This window comes from Sturnus vulgaris, chromosome 13, assembly GCF_052056855.1.
Source record: "Sturnus vulgaris isolate bStuVul1 chromosome 13, bStuVul1.hap1, whole genome shotgun sequence".
In the NCBI taxonomy this organism is placed as follows: Eukaryota; Metazoa; Chordata; class Aves; order Passeriformes; family Sturnidae; genus Sturnus; species Sturnus vulgaris.
In genome coordinates this window covers 12,596,393-12,613,408 of record NC_142255.1, presented here as the reverse complement: position 1 = coordinate 12,613,408, position 17,016 = coordinate 12,596,393, and the positions used below count along the sequence as shown (strand labels likewise).

The following is a 17,016-nucleotide window of genomic DNA, read 5'->3' as shown; positions in this document are numbered from 1 at the left end:
GCTCTCAGTTCAACAGGCTGACTGGCTGCTTGGAAGAAGTTTATCTTTGAAATGCCAGTTTCAATAGGGTTGATTTCCTCTACAAAGAGATTCCCATGCACTTCTCAAGATTTTGTTTCAGTTAAGGTTGGGCATGACTGTCTCTGCTTCCAGAGATTACTAAATTTCATTTGATTTAGGTGTATTTTTCTTAGTTTGCTTATAATCTGGCTTTGAACTGAAGTGGAAAAAAACTCACAAACAAACACAAAGTTCCTTTTTCACTGCCCTGTCACAGCACCAGGTTTGTGGGTTTGTAACCTGTGTGTAGAACAAGAAAATCCTTCTTGGATCTTTAGAAGCCTGGAGGAAAAAAATAAAACCTTTCTTCTGTGTCAACCACCTGAGAGGCCTCGTTCAGGGTCATGAACATTGTGTGGGGAGACAGACCCTGTGCTCATGAGCAGAGGAAATGGAAATGCACGTCTGAGTGAAAACCACAGCTCTGGTGTGGACCCTGGAGCATCCTTCTCCTGCCTGGTGTTTCCCACTCAGCAGAGCTCAGCAGATCCCAGCAGCAATCCGTGCTGGAGCACAGTGATCCCAGGGGTGAGTGGTGCTGGGGTCTTGGAGGGGGGCAGCTGCTTCTGGGCTGGCACAGAGGCAATAAATTATCCTGCCTGAGATTATTCTACCTGATTTTGTTATTTTGAGGTAGCAGTACTAAAGGCAGCTACTATTTAGTACTTTAAGATGCATTTTCTTACAGTTCAAAGCGTCTGGTTGGTGCATAATGAAAAAGCTGGGTGTAATTTATAATAGTCCTTTTGGTATAATTAAGTGTCAAAAAACAAAACAAAAAAAAGCATGGAATAAACCCCTAAAATATATTTCAGAATTTAAAGGAACCAATGGCTTTTTGCTGTGAAATGCAGGCACTCTTCACCAGAAGTAGTTTTCTGCAGAGATTTTAATTAGAAACGGATGCGATATCTTGGGAAAAAAATTAGTTTTGATGTAAGTGTTTGGGTCAGCAATATTCATAATTCTTTCTCTACCCAGGCAGTAATAACTCAAAGTAAAACACTCTCTCAGTAGCTGTTCAGGGTCAAGGTAGTGACTTTGTGAAGAGGGACAGAGCTGGTGGGTGATATTCAGGTGGCTTTTGGCATCAAGAAGTGAGGCAGGAGACCATTTCTCAGGTTTGATTGCTGCTTCTGTTCAGAATGCCCACACAGTTGCTGCTTAGTGAGAAAGAAGGAGATCATTTCTGGGATTTTAAAATTGATTGAAGGCTTTGGAAGTACGTGAGGGACATGCTGAGGCACTGGCACCATGCTGCTCCATACAAATCTGCTGTGAGCTGTTCCTCCTTCTCATCTTCCCTCATTCCCAAGAACCTCTTCACCTCAACTCTTTCTGTGCTGCACAGGTGCTTGGTTTTCCATGAAGTTTTAACTACAGACCTGTGCTTTCTGATTTAACTCTGCTCCACAAGCAGCTGAGGCAGGGCTGGTGTTAACACAGTTATTGAACACCCAAGGGGAATGGGGCAGGAGCAGGAATCCCTGGTGGCAGCTGGGCATCCCTGGGGTCACCTGGAGGATCAACACCTTGGTCCATGAGTACTGAGGGGCTGGCTGGGAGCTGCAAGCACAGGGAGGGTTTCTTGTCCTGCTCCTCTCTGTGCCCTGATCCAGGGCAGAGGTGCTCAGGGCTCAGCAGGGGCATCCAGCACCCCCAGTGCCCTGCAGAGCATTGGCTGCCCCGACCCGGGACCCTGCCTGGGGGGCTCTGGGATCTGCTGCAGGGCTGAAGGGTGCCCAGCTCTGCTGCCTGCCCACCCCTACCAGGTATTTCCTTTGATCTGCAGCTGCTGGAGAAATCCAATCAATCTTAAATATAAAATAAGTTTTGAGAAACTTTGCACTCCTTATGGCTTTGGCACACTTAATGCAATTTTAATACATTTTTGATTTCTGATTTGCCTGTGTGGGCTGCCTGGCTAAGTTCCAGTATGAAACATGGAGCTCTGTAACTAAGAACTCTGTCACTCAATGTTTCTTAACACCACTGTGAATTGAATTATATATGATGACTTAAATTCAATCAGGATTTTCCAATTGTTTATTGCTGTAAAGATGTGTGTGAGCAGAGTTTTCCTCCGGGTTAGCAAGGTTTTTATTTTTAATGACTTTTAATGAAAATGGTTTTAAAAATAATTTAAAATGTGAAGGAGATGGGTGAAGTCTGAGCATTTCCCCATCCTAGTCCTGTGTTGGATTCTGGGCTGAAGCTGCCTGCTGAGACTGTAATGACCCAGCAAGCTGGGGACACCTTTGGCCAGAACAGGCTGCAGCAGCATCACTCCTGTGAGTCTCTGGCTTGCCATCAGTCCCTGTTTCTTTCCAAAAAACATTTCCAGGGTGTCTGCTCAAATTCAGCTGCTGCTGGCCTCAGTTCAGGTCTGCTCTTACCTTAGCCAGAGTAGCTGTACTGAAAACAGTGTAAAGACTCCAGCCCCTGCTTCTGACTAGGAGAGAAGTAATGATTTATCAGCAGGGTTTAGTCTTTGTGGCAAACTGGGTTCCAGGCACAAAGATCCTTCTGCCAGAGGACTTGCTGCAGGGACAAGCAGATCTATAAAGCACCCAGCTTTCAGGCAAGAGAGCCCTTTTTCAAGATGAAAGAATTAGCAATTCATCTCTTCATCTTTTTCAAGAGGGGGAGTTCCCTACGTGCTTTTTGCCCTGCATATCCCATACCCTGGAGCTTCTTCAAAGAGATCCCCACAGATGCTCCATGCTCTTCATTTTCAGTTGCTGGCAGGAGGGATTCTGGTCTCAGTGGCCCTACTTCTTTTGGTATGCAATTTGTTACTGATAATGAATTGCTGAAATACAGATGCTGCAGTCCCCCACTGAGCTGGAGCTCAGCTGAGTGCTCTTCCTGGCCAAGGGAGTCACCTGAAATAGCCCCTTTGGAAAGACTGACCTTCTGCAGAGCCACAGGGACACCTGGGGCTCCCTCAGCTCTGTCCTGAGCTCCAAAAATCTGTAGTGGTGCAGCTACCCAGGGAGTTGTTCTCTGTTCTCACTCTCCAAGGAGAGCTGTCATGAATGTATGCTCTTCTAGTAAATCATATTGTGTTGTGAGTATCTTTAAAGATGTCCTGGCAACTGTAAGAAAACCACAACACAGACAGCGAGGAGGTTTTCCATGTCGAAGCTATTTATTATGTTAGATAAATACACTTGCAACAAGTCTGACTTATATCCTCTGAGTGCAGTTGCTGGTAGTATGGCACAATGATTACAAAAGAACCAAAACTAGCAGAGGCACTTGCTGCATGCAGCTGAAATTACTACCAAGCCCAGTGATGCAGCTCCTGCTGGCAGAGCCTTCCCTGTGAGCAGGATTTGCCAGCTGGAGCTGCAGTGGGGTGGGAGAGTCCTGGCTCCCAGGGGAAGGAGCACAAAGTGTCTGGCTTAGGCAGGATGTCCAGTATTGCTTTTGGTTACAGAGGAGTGAGGTTGTGTGATTGTAACCAGTGGGGAAAGGCAGAAATTAGAATGAATCATAGAATATGCTGAGTTGGGAGGGACCCATCAGGATTATCAAGTCCAACTCCTGGCCTGGCACAGGACAGCCCAAGAATGCCACCATGTGCCTGAGAGTGCTGTCCAAAGGTTCCTTGAACTCAGGCTAGAGTCCTGTCACTGGTCACAAGAGTGAAGACAGCAATAGATTTACATTTTCTCTATAAAAACAATCTCGTTGACTTTAATGCAGCCATGTATGTGAATATCCAGATTTTTATAAAGGCATTTTTTGTCAACAGAAGAATGGACTTGACAGGCTATGGCAGGAGGACAAGTGCCTTTTTATTAGAAAACAGAGCTATCCAGAGGGGTCTTTTCATTAGGATTTTCAGGAAAATCCGTTAAATGGTTTGTTCAGCTGGACAAGGAGACAAAAAAGTGGCAACCATCCTTGCAAAGCAAATTTCTCAATTTGCTTCCTCAGCATTTGCAGCCCTTCATTCTCAGACAGGCTTTGTTCCTGCAGGGACTGTGTGCTGCTGTCCCTGCCCTGCCAGAGGCATTCCACAGGACTGACCCTGGTCTCTGTAGTTGGGCAGCCTGCTCACAGGCTTGAAATTAAGCACCTCAATAAGTCCTTAGCTGAACTGGGGCTTATCAGTAACATGTGACAATGCTGAAGAGTCCTGCATGCAGATAAACACCAAGTGGAGTACTGGCACTGAGAGGTGTGAGGACAAGCTCTGTCCTTGCTCTGCATCAGCTGTGAACTCAGCCAGGTGACTGCAAACTGAAAGTGTCCCTAGCTTGGACATCATTTTGTTATTTTGCTTATTTTGTAAATAACCCCACTAGACGGATACAAGATTTAACGACAAAAAGCAGGTTCCAAACTTTAGCCCAGGGAACAGAAGTGTTGTTCTTTGAGCTAGGAAATCCATTCTTCTGGTACAGATAGACCTGGCCATGAATAAGAGAAAACAGTGGGTTTGCTCCAAGTGTGATGAACATTTAACATTCAAGCCTGAAAAAGTGCTCTGTTACTGGTGATTACCTGGCTAGCAGAAGCTGAGGCTAAATAAACAGCCTGAGGAGCAATCTGCAGTGGGTAATGGAAGCAGTGGAGGTCTCTTGCTAGAGAACAGCAGGAGGAAAGCAAATCTTCGAATTTCCTGCCTCAGGAATGGGATCTCCTACAACGGAGATCAGCAAATATTGTGTGGTTCAAAAGATCCATGCAAAAGTCTCCATATGCCTCATAGCCTGCTGCTTTGGGATCTCTGTATCTGTGGTGTTGAGCACCTTACATCCTCAGAAATCAGTGGGGTATGTAAAAAAGCCAGGTGCCATTTGGGTTGGCTCAAAATACTGCAGTGGGAGAGTACATGGAGGTCTGGACAAGTCCTCTGCCTGGGGAGAACATCCCTGCAGTACAATGAGATCCAGACCTCCTCTACTGGTTTTAGCAGGAAGAGTTGTAAGTAAGAACCTCATTTCTGTGTCCCTATCTAAGGCTCTCCAGGTGCTTTCTGGTATTATTAGATAGACAAAATGGGGTGTGACAAGATGAAATTGTTACACCTCTTTCATTGATGAGTAGACTGAGGCACATAAAAATTGACTTGTGTGATCATCAAACAAACCTGTCAGAGCTAGAGCAGTGCCTTGCAAAGTCTGTGTCTCAATTTTCTTGTCACAGCCTTTGCTTCCACTTTTCTCACCCACTGTGCATTATCTCATGGCAAGAGCCTGGGGGTCAGGTAGGGTGGTGAGGAGGAGAAATGGAGAAATGTCCTTCTTGAAGTTTTGTGCTTTCAAGCCTTGTCTGTTCATGGTGCTTGCTGTGGTTGCAGTACCTGCTCTGAATTGCTTCCTTTCAATCCCACAAATTGAACATGTAGCCATGAAAGAAAAGGCAGGCATGAGCAAACCTTAGAATCTGAGGAATAGAGAACTTTGGAATGCTGCAGTCCCCCCTCTTCAAAGGCAAATAATAAATTTCCAGCACTCCCATGTTCACTTATGCCTTCTTGCATAATGTCTTAATGAACTGAGAGAAGGAAATGTACCTTACAAATTTATGGGAAAAATCTTCCTTTGAAGGAGCTGAATTTCTCTGAGGTAGAGAATTATTATTATGTGTTACTGTAAATGTTATGCTGAGGAGTCTGAATGACGAAGGTGGGGGAAAAGTCTCTCTGCTTATTGTCCTTGTCATTCTAGTCCTGTCTCATCCCACTGAAGTACACCTGAAGCAAAAGATGGGTGAAATTGCATGTGGAATCACTCTCTGAAAATCACAGCAAGTTGTATGTAGTTGACACCAGCAATGCCCAGGCTGTACTCCAGGGATTTTTGGGGTTTACCAAGCTCAAAATCAGTGGCCTGACTAACCCAAGGGCCCATGACAGAGGATATGCCTGGTTTTTGCATGACTAGGACAGAGCAAGGTGGTGCTATGGGGTCTACAGCAGTCCAGGACCCCTAAGTCTGGCTGGTCACTGGAAATATGGCTGCGGTGGGGTAGGGAGTGCAGAACCAAGTGAGTCAAGAACAAATCTGCTCCTATAATTCTGGTTAGCCAGAGGTACTTCAGCACTTCTACTTAGTGATGCTCTGGTATATAAAATCTGGGCCTTTCCTAAAATGACTGAGGAAGCAATCAATATTTGAAGCAATCTGTTTCCAGGAAAGACAGAATACTCTTGTTACTTTTTCATGGTATTGATGGTTACCCTGGGTTTGTGGGTGATACTGAGGGTGGGACAAACTGTGCTAGACCAAGAGTTACATTAGGAAAAGTCCAGAGAATCTTGTGCTACTTGAGTTAAAATGACAACTGTAAAATAAGAGTTGCTGCATAGTAGTAAACTCTGCTGCCAGAATGGCTTGCTGATATCTTGACCTGTCGAGCAAAAAAATAATTTACACTATGTGCTCTTGGAAACATTGCCTTTGCCCTGCATACCCTAAAATGGCTGTTTGTGTGTCAGCCTTCCCCATGGGAAAGGCCTCCTGGAGCACAGCAGGCTGTGGCTGTGCCTGGGGAACAAATCCCTCTCAGTCATCCAGATGCTGCTCCTCCCACGTGGACGTGGGGATGGCACTGTAAGGGTCCATGATGACTTTTGCACAGCGAATGATCATCACAATCAGGAAGAGGCAGAGGAAGACAAAACATGCTAATGTCAGTCCCTTGTCCACGTCAACGTACACGGGCTCTGGGGTTGGCACCTCCATTGCTTAGGCCACTCTTCATCTGGGTTTGGATTTACTCCTAACATCATCAACCACCTGCAAAACAAGCACAGTGTCAGGCTGTTTTGGTTTGAAAGATAGGTGTTTGCTAAGGAAGGCAGTAGCTTTTTTGAAATGGAAAATGTAAGATCCTTTCCTCGAAATTATTATAATTTCAAAATTAAGGAGCTCTTAGGTGAAGATATGAGAATAGGAATGACAGTTCTTTACTAGGAAAATTAAAATAAAAATACAGTACTACAAAAAACAAAACACCCAGAGTCAGAATACAACCTGACACCCTGTTGATCAGGGTATTGGTGGCAGTCTGATTAAATGGTGGCTGCAGTCCTCCTGGAGTGACAGATGTCATTCTGTTAAAGCAGTGGTCCTATAGTTTTCTTCTCATGGTCTAGTGGTGATGTAGGTGGACCTGGTCCTTTTCTGGTAATCCAGTGGAAAAATGCTGCTCTGATGTTCCAAATCTCAGATTTTATCTAGGTAGGGAATGTTTGGCTCCTCCCCCTGGGTGGAACATCTCCCAATGGGATGATGTAATTTTATCAGTCATGCAGAGGGACTCAATGGCCCATTAACAGAAGAGATCTCCCTGGACAGAGGATGAGTTGTGGAAGAGATAAAGAGCACTGTTCCACTTGGTTTCCACAGATGGTGGTGGAATACACGCTGCTGGCTACTCCTTGCATTGCAGCCTAAGACAGAGGCACAAAGGATTTCTGCTCCTGGACATGGGGAAATCAGGGGTCGTACTGGGCACAGATACATCTTACAGGTCTCATAAATTCTTGCAGGAAACACAATGGAAATGTTTTAGCTCAGCTGACTGAGAGCTGCGAGAAGAAGAAATCTCATCTCCACCTTAATTTAGCCCACAAATGCTTCTTGCTAAAATATTAGATGCTAAAAAGGTGCTTACAAAAAAAAATTAGAAGCAATAGTGAATGAGCAGTATCCACTTGAAATATCATCTCTTAAAAGAAGCATAGACACTGTTCTTGTCTCAGCATTTCCTAATCATAAAAATATTTCCATTCCTCTGCTAGTGTGAAAGATCAGACAAATGGCAGAGCAGACTGTTTCTATCCCAATTTTCCTCTCTGTCCAAACATTCTCTGTCTCTCACTGGCACAAAGCAAAGTGAAAATTATGCATACTTATTTTCCATAATCTTTTAATCTCTGGTACTCAAGGTTCTCCAGGCAGTATAAGATTTTTTTTAGGAGCAATATAATTTTTAAGTGGATGTTTTATCAACCAGAGAGGTACAGGTGATTATGTGATTAGAACAAGGATTATCTTATTCACTGCAGATGTCTGCATAGCTGAAGGTCTCTTCTGGCCTCCTCACCTGAATCCATAACCAAAATGATTTCAGCAGTGATTGAATCCCTCTGAAAGTTTGATTCTGGATAGTTCATCAGCTGATAAAACAAACTGCTTTGCACAAGTGTGCTGAAGGAGAGGACTTGACCTTACATAGCATTGAGTCACTGCCCAGGGATGGGAAATTTTTTCTCCTAAAATCCATGTTTGGCCAAGGTTGGAGGGAGGAGTGTTGGGGATTATAGTGTAGAAGATCAGGAATATGGAATGCCTCTTTACAGCAAACAAAACATTCACATCAAATGCAGTAATCAGTCTGAGAGCCAGTCCCTGCTTCAACTGGAGAGGAGAGATGGGAACAAGAAGATATTGAGCTACAGAGAGGATCTGGTGAAACTGGGGTATCAAACAGCCCAGCTGCTCTCTATCACTACATTAACACAGTGAGGAAATCCCAGGTTTTGCTGCACGGACAAGTTTGCCTGGTTGTGTTTGCAGTGAGCTGGGGCTGCTGGCAGGGCTGTGGCAGTGGTGGTTCTCCTCTGGCTGGAGCATTTTGTTCCTGCAGCATCGTGCTGTGCCAGCTGCCAGTGGCTGTCCCAGAGACTCCTGAACTCCTGTGCCCTGCAAATCTTCCTCAGGGTGAACTCAACACCTTTAATTTTAAAACCTCACAGTTTCTTCCCTGTCTCATAATTTGCTCCTTTTCAGGTGGTTTTCCAGCCTCACAACCTCTTAGATCCCACAAGGCAAGTACAAGTCAGCTGGGCTCTTGAGTCTATTTTAAGCACAAGGATGTCAAATATTTTTTTTTCTATTTCCTGAAAGCATAGAAATTACTGCGACAGCCGGTCCTGCAGCAGGGAAATTAAAGAAGCTGATGACACAAAGTGAATGAAACCAAGCAGACATCTCATGGTCTCATGTATTTACCAGCCACATCCTTAGGAGCTCATGAAGAAATCTCTGAGGACTGAGGTCAGGCTTGTAATGCTCACCTTGCCTGGTCAGAGGTCTAATATTGCCAAGAAACTCTGCTACCACTCTATTTCACCAGCCAAGAGATCTTACATTGCAGTTTATAACTTCATTTGATGAAAAAAAGGTTTGTCAGCAAAGCTGAGTATTAACTATGAATACTTTATGAATACAAAAGAAAACAATGTTATCAAAACTGCTAATGTAACCCAGTCTTTTCCTGCAGTGTTCTTGTGAAGCACCCAACAAGGATGGGTGTGATTTTTAAGTCTTTTTTCCTCCTCCTGACATTCTGGGTGTTGTACCATTTGGGGTTATTTCACCCTAAATTACCTCCTGCAGAACAGCAGAATTTCCATCAGTAGTGATCTTGGAGGGAAAACTGCATTTTCACTCAAATGTACTTTCTTTGGAAAGATGAATAATTTACTCAGAAAATGATCAGAGGTTTCAAGTAGAGATCTATCCCTGGAGATTTTCCTCTTCAAAATGGCATCACTCAATCTCACAGGAGTCTGGTTTAAGTGCTGCCTCCCTCTGCCCCCAGGACTGTGTCTGGAGGATGCTTCTCTCCTGCTGGAAGGGAAAGCACACTTTGGAAAGGACAGGCCAGGCAGAGGGCTGCACCCAGAGAGCAGAGTGACAGGCTGTGGCATCTGAGCTGTAGTTTGCAGAGTGCATTATGGTGACAGCTTGAACCTAATGATTTCATTTTATATTGATCTGTTTTGACAAAAGTAGGCATTTTCAGTGGGACTAGAAATATTTTTTTCTAAAAAAGCTCTCTTCTTGAGGTAGTATAAATCATGTTTCCTCTCCTTCTGGTCTCCCCACAAACTTGGTAATGTTTTGCTGCTGAGCACTATTCTGCATGAAGTCACTGCTGATGGCCAGTGTGTTTGTTGGGGCTGGCCAGAAGGATCTGGCTTTCCAAGTGGCTGTCCTCACTCTCAGCTTGGCTGCTCACCTGCATCTGTCAGAGTGGAACCCTCCCCTGCAGGTCTGGCTTGTCAGAGGGCTCCTGTGAGTCATGGGAGGTTGGTGCCAGCAGGAATTTGGTGGCGTTCCATGCTGTTAGTCACTGCACCTGCATTCCAGCAGGCTTGGCAGGGCAGGGAGTGTTTGGTGCTGAGCAGAGCTGGGTGCTGGAATGGGGCTGTGCCTGAGGCAGCTGTCTCCACATTAATTTATTGTGGCTGGAACACATTGCTGCTCCAGATCAGGAGTCTGGGCACACCAGCAAGAGACAGTCTCCAAATGCAAGAGGAGTTACTTGCATGTGTTCACCAGGACTGCTCTTGGGAAAGTCCAGCTCCCAAATATTACCATGGCCATGCTGTGTCCTGCTGTCTGCCAGCTCCTTGTGCTCCTCCATCTCTGTAACAGCTGCTCAACTTGTCCTGCCTGATTCCCATTTCCTTGGCCAGCACCTCCACTCCCCTTTCTCACTGCCCTGGTGCCCAGCAGTGCAGCCAGGCTTGGAGTGGGCTGTGGAAGTGTCTCCGAGGCTGGGTCTGTGCTGGATGCTCTGCCTGCACATCCTGCCCTCCATCCCAGCCCTGGGGGATGTGCTGTGCAGGTGAGCACAAGGGTTTTGCAGTCAATTTTTCTTGATCTGCTGTGTGAAATCCATCAGTGCTGTTGAAATTAGCTCTCCCTCCAGCTGCAGACTGGTTGGCTGGATGTTTTGTTCTTGTTTACTAGCAGGGTTGATGTTGACAGCATTGTGTGTGTGAGGGGGAAAAAAAAAGATCAGCAGAAACAATTACAAAGTTTCATACTTGAATGATCAAGTTTTCTCTGAATAGCTGAATTGTAGAAAATTCCTTTTTTTTTCCCAGCTTGACAGCAATGAGCTGTAGAATTGTGTTTTTATAATTTTTTTCAGATTTGTTGAAAATGTGATTAGATCTAAACAAAACCAAAAGATGAAGAAGGACAATCCCTGGTCCAAACTAGGCAATTTAGCCATCCTGAGAGTGTCTTCCTGTAAATCCTTGGGTGTTTCAGTGAAGTCTCTCCCCCTGTAATTCCTCTGAGAGCAGGCGTGTGCCACAGGCAGGGTGCCCCAGGCATGGAGCTGTGCTGGGTGAGTAATTCAGCACCAAAAGTGACTCTGTGCCCTTGGCTCCTTGATGGTTTCAGAGGCCAGCAGCACCAGGCAGCAGCTGAGTCTCTTCAGGAGGGTTGGCATGCTCGAGTTTTGGTGCCCAGCTCCCCTGGCTGCTTTTTGTGTCTCTGTTCTGACCCTGGAGCTGGGTCAGGGATGTGGCCCAGGGATCAGGAGCCCTGTTCCTCACTGGAGACTCCATCCTGAGCATTTGGTCTTTGCTGGTTGTTTTGTTTCCCTTGTGTCCTTTTCATGAAGGATTGCCACTGAAGAGAAATTATATTTAATTTTTATGACTTTATGACTTTATGCAGGATGTTGTTATCCTCCTTAGTGTTCCAGCTCTGTTACAGGCTCTCTGTTACACTTGTGCTCATCAGTGTGCCTGAATTTTGCAATCAGCCCTACCTATGCAAGGTACTTTAAAATATGTGGTTTTGTTTTTTTTTTTCTTGACCTGACAATCTTGGCACTGTCACTTTAAATATAAACTAATAATGTATCACAAGCATTGCAGAGAGCTGATTCCTATGCTGGTTAATCATGTTTCAACTCATCTCAACCCTTAGGATTTATTTAAAAGCAGTGTCTATTTTGGTTTGTTTTTGTTTTTTTTTTTTTCTTCTATACTCCTTTCTCAAAACAGCAGATGTACAGGGAGGGGAGGGGAGGGGAATGATGAGATTTCACGGATGCAAGCAGATCCATACCTTCCAGACCTGGGTAGGAAGCCTGTCACATCCCAGCATAGCAGCATTGTGGAGACAAAATCCTCCCTGTAGTCATATTTTAAAAGTTTTGTCACTCACTGAGGCTTTCACGGCGTCCGGGCTCCGCTCAGCTTCACCTCCACCCAGACCTGGAAGCAGTTCTCACCGGGGTGTTCTGAAAAAAAAAATAAAAAATAAAATAATTGAGAATTGCTGCTCACGCAGGATGGGGGCGTGACGGACGGGAATCAGCCCGAGGCACTCGGGTGCTCTCACAGCATGGAGTCATTTGTCAGACATTCCCTACAAGAACAGTTGTGAGAGCAAGAGCAATGTTCAAGCCTAAAGTCATATCAATATTTCTTCTTAAACGAGCAGAAAATCGTATTTTTAAATCATAGTGAAAGATCAGCTGGGTTTGAATTGATCCTGCATGTTTATTTGGGGCTTGGATGGTTTGTTTAAACAAAATTATTTGATTTATCAGAACTGATACACCAGGACTTAAAAACTATTAATTACTTACTTTTTTTTTTTTTTGTCTGGGATATTTGGGATAATATTCTTTCTTACATGCATACAAAATAATTTCAATCAGCATCACTTGCTAGGTGACAAACCTGGCTTTTTACACATTGTTGTGGAAAGGAGTTCTGAGGTGTAGGATGGGAAGGCTGAGAAGAACAAGCCAAAAGATGAGCCCCAGTCCTTGGAGAGGGGACTCAGCAGGACAGGGACTAGAGGTGAGTGGCCAGGAAGGAATGTGAAATGCTGCTCTGGATGGGTATTGTGTGTGTTTGCCAAACAAAGTCACCTTCAAATTGAAGTTCAAATCTATACAGGAATAGCCTGGACACTTGATCATACTCTGATACTCTTAACAATCTACTTTCGATTAAAAACTCACTGCCTGTGAGCACAGGAGTCAAATGTTATAGATAGATACAGACAGATGAGCTTCTTGCTACAGCCAGAGAGCAATAATATGACCATTAGCTTAGTCTAAAAATTAATTGTCCTTTTATAGTTACAATTCTTTCAGCAGAAAATCAATACTTCATTTCAGTAACTCTGCCTTCCTATAAGCATGATTTTTCCTGTGTAGCTGAAGGCAGGTTTAATCTTTGTTTTTCATTCACTGTTTGGCATTTTGTTTTGGTTGTTGGACTATTTTATTTCTTGCTTTACATAATGACTTTAAAGTTTTATGCTTAGCTTAGTTTATGCAAACTCCTTTATTCAATCTAGCCCTCAGTTATGGTCAAGAGACAAATTCCCTCCACACACTTGCTTTTAGCTAGTTGTAAATCACTGCATGTCAGTATTCCATCAGAAGACTAAAGACATCATTTACAAGAGCCTAAAATTTGAAAACAAATAAACACATAAATCAATCTGGGGAAAGTTTTAAAAATTGCTGTTGCACAAATGTTTCCTTCCTACATAGCCCTATGGCAAGAATAACATTAATCTTCATTGAGAAAAAGATGCAGCATACACTTAAATTAACTGTGGGCTGCTTATAATTTGAGAGCATCCTAAATCAAATAATCATTTCTCACTCACTTCAAGGAGCATGTGGAATTACTCATTAACAAAAGATTAAAAAAATAGTTGGTTGTGCTTGGGAACAAGTTGCTGTTCAGACCTATGGAGTGAACTGATAGTTGGGATCTGGATTAAAAAGTGTTTCCAACCTCCCAAAGCTCAATTTTTGTGAAAAATCCTTGACTAAGGTTAGCTGAGGTGAGCACATCTGGTAATCTTCCTCAGAGACTGGAAGTAGTCGTTCAGAGGTAAAAAAGAGCAGTGGGATCAGTGATGCACTTTATGGGCTGCTGGCTGGACACAAGAGTGGGAGGTGATAGGACTCAAGCCCTGCAGGTAATGCAGGTGATGCTGTGACGTTGTCTTTGTTTCAGTTGCTTTCCACTCCAAAGGGGAGCAGGAGGAGAAAGAAAATCCAGAGCTGCCTCAGACCCAGCCCAGGGGTTTTGCTCCCCTCCCTGGCACTGTGCTGGGCTGGCTCATCCCTGGGGCAGGGAGCTCTGTGACTGCTGTGGGTGCTGCAGGGACATCCCTTGGGTGCCCTGCGTGTGTTTGTGCTGTGGTGAGAGGGCTGCAGGGATTGCACAGCGTGGTTCAGCCCATGCTTGCAGGGCTGGCTCCCACCCTGGGGCTGTTTGGAGCATTGATTCATCCTTTAGTAGGTAATGCCTGGAAAATGCAAAGCAATAGCTGTGATACGAAAAGTTTAGATGAGCTTGGGAAGGAACATCTGTCTGAGCAGGGCCATCCTTCATTCCATGTGCATTTTGATAAGGGGCTGAAGCTGTTTCCTTATCTCTGCCGAGATGCACTGAGTGCATCCCCTTTCATCAAGGCAAGAGGCAAAAGTAAAGGAGTCTTAGAGAAACAAATGGATTAGGCTTTTAAGCCACAGCTTGTAAGGTCTGAATAGATATGATATAAACTCATTTTAATGGAGTATCTGCTTTTTAAACTCTCTGCTGTTTAAATCCTCTGAAAGGAGACAAACAGGCCTGTTGGTTCTGGCAGTTATTTTATAAATCAAACAATGACTGTTAGCCAGGAGAATTATAAGCAAAGATATGAAGAAATTTTTCACTGCAGCAAAGCTGACAAGGAGGGAAAATGACCCATATTTTTCTTTACTACTCTGAATTTTTTTATTATTTTCTTTTAAAAAAACAAAAGGCTCACTTCAAGGTAGAACAGGAACTCCTTTTTACATAAATATTACCTTGTGGTGGTGATGTGGAGTATTCTCTAACTTGCAGATACCTCTCAGAGACATCTTGTGCCCTTTCATCTTGAAAAGCTACATACAGATCAGATTGAGGCTGTATCAATATTTTTCCAATTGAGGAAAAGTGTTGTGGATGAATTCTCAGTAAAAATAGCTGGTTTATGCCTGTAGAACTGCCACAAATCTAGGCAGAAAGAAATCACATAGCCCTGCTTCATCTCTGAATCCCTTATTTCAAATCAAAACAAAAAAAGTTAAATTCTTGCTAATGAACGTAACTCCTAGTCAAGAAAGTTTAATTAATGAGCAGCAAAACATCAAAAATAGTTATAGGTGGCTTTGCCATTGTCATAGCTGCAGGTACTCTTTAATCCATACTGATAACTAGTTCATACAGTTTTTTTAAAACAGGCTTTTCTCAGATACTTCAGAAATTTGTGGGGAGAGGGATTTGATCAATTAAACATAAGCAAAAATCAAGCTCAAAATCCAGAGTGTGTTTTGGCTCGAAACAAGACAAACTGACACAGGGCTTCCATCAAAGGCACTGCTCCTGTCTGTTCCTTTTCTGAACCAGTTTGGTCTGCAGGGGATGGTGAGGATGGATGTTTGCAGCTTGTGCTCATGCAAAAATCCTCCTGTGCTATTGCTGTGATTCTTTGTGGTGATCTAGCCAGGGCTGTGATGCCAGCTGAAATACATCTTATCTTAAACTGAAAAAAAAAATCTTGCAAAGGAGTCTTCAAGACTGAATGAAAAAGCCTGAGATGTAGTAGAAGCATGGACCTGACTGCAAAGCAGGACATGAGGTGAAACAGTGTCAGGTCACTGGGCAGAAATGGATCCCCAGGAGGAGCAGCCCCAGAGCCCAGAAATGCTCTTGGGTAAGGATGAGAAACCCTTAGACAACAATGGCAAAACCAGCCCTACTGAAACAGATTTATCTCTCTTCACTGGTATGAGGAATAGGAGGAAAGAATAATTGAAGATCTGGAATGAAAAGTTAGGGGCCCCAGGTGATCCAAATGAGTTTGGGTTAGGGCTGTTTCAGGGAGCAGAGCTTTGTGCTACGTGAGACACTCACAGCAGCTCGTGCTTTTCTCCCTCTCCAGCTGGAAAGCCAGAATTATTGCAGCATATTATCTAATTTCAGCTATAATTTGCCAACAGGAGAAGCAGAAATATCATTACTAGTTTTTCCCTGTTTTCTTTTCTCAAGAGAACAGTTTTTCTCCTGCTACTATAAGAACTGGGAGAATGAAAGTTGGCTGGTTTTCAGAGGCACTGAGTGCCTCCAGCACCATCTGGAACCAGTGTGAGCAGCCAAACAGCTCAACAGCACAGAAAATCTTCCTGTTTTCAGACCCTCCCCTTTCAGCACAGCTCTGCACATGAACACTGCACAAAAGATTCTTTCTGATGAGGATCCAGTTGGCATCCATATAAACTATATTTTCCACTGTCTCCCAACAGGGATGGATTGCATCTTCCTTCAGAGAGAGGCCAGATGATTTTTATTACAAATGAACCAAAACCTTGAGTCAGGACATGCATTACATTTTCCATGACAGCCCTGGCTGGAGTGAAGGATCCTGATAAGAATTTAAGGATAATTGAGCTCTAGTCTATAGTTCTGTAGGTAGGTAACAAATAAAGCAGCCTCCAAATTTGGCATGTCACCAAGTGAGGCTGGGTGAAAGGATAAATGGCTCATTGCTGAGATGAGTGAGGATCAGTCAGGATCCTGAGTCTGAGCCACAGCTGTTCATGGTTTCTGTCTCTTGTCCTTCCCAGGACATGTGGGCAATATCTAGTGTAGTAAATCAAATGTGTCCAAGGCTGATTTTTGGCATCAAGGCTGGCTGGTAAAGAGCTGCCTGTGCAAATGGGGACAAACATTTTAGCAGGGCCTGTTGTGTTAGGATAATGGGTAATGGTTTTAAACTAAACAGGATCTATTTACATTAGATGTAAAGGAGAAAACTTTTAAACAGAGGGTGGTAAAACACTGGATGCCCGACCTCTGGAAACATTCAAGATAAGGTTGAACAGGGCTCTGAGAAACTTGGTCTAATTAAAGATCTCCCAACTCATTGCAGGGTCTTGATGACCTATAAAGATCCCTTCCAGCCCAAACCATTCTGTGATTCTATGAAATCCTGCTAAACTTGCCCTCTGTGACAGGCTGTTGTGTTACAATGTGATTTTACAGAGGGATGACAAATTAAACTTTGAGTATCTCTTAGTTGGGGAATGTATTTATTAGAAGTGCCAGATGGGTGGGTATAAAAGGCAGCTTTTGTTTAATCAAGGACAGAAAACAGTCAAAAATTCTCTCTGAGAATG

General features: G+C 43.9%; 1 protein-coding gene across 7 annotated transcripts in view; it reads right to left on the bottom strand.

Annotated features, from left to right (window-relative positions):
* Positions 1-3,188: 3,188 nt before the first annotated feature.
* The window catches only part of CTXND1 (cortexin domain containing 1), a 35,652-nt gene continuing 21,824 nt past the window's right edge, over positions 3,189-17,016 (bottom strand). For 4 of the 7 annotated variants that reach the window (XM_088172587.1, XM_088172588.1, XM_088172590.1 and 1 more), the window contains 2 exons: positions 11,901-12,075; positions 3,189-6,815 (listed from right to left, as the gene is read on the bottom strand). In XM_088172587.1, the coding sequence (XP_088028713.1) occupies positions 6,582-6,761 (180 nt within the window). In that variant the 5' untranslated portion in view covers positions 6,762-6,815; positions 11,901-12,075 and the 3' untranslated portion in view covers positions 3,189-6,581. The remainder of the gene's footprint in view (positions 6,816-11,900; positions 12,076-17,016) is intronic. The other 3 variants (XM_088172591.1, XM_088172592.1, XM_088172593.1) reach the window with 1 other exon arrangement.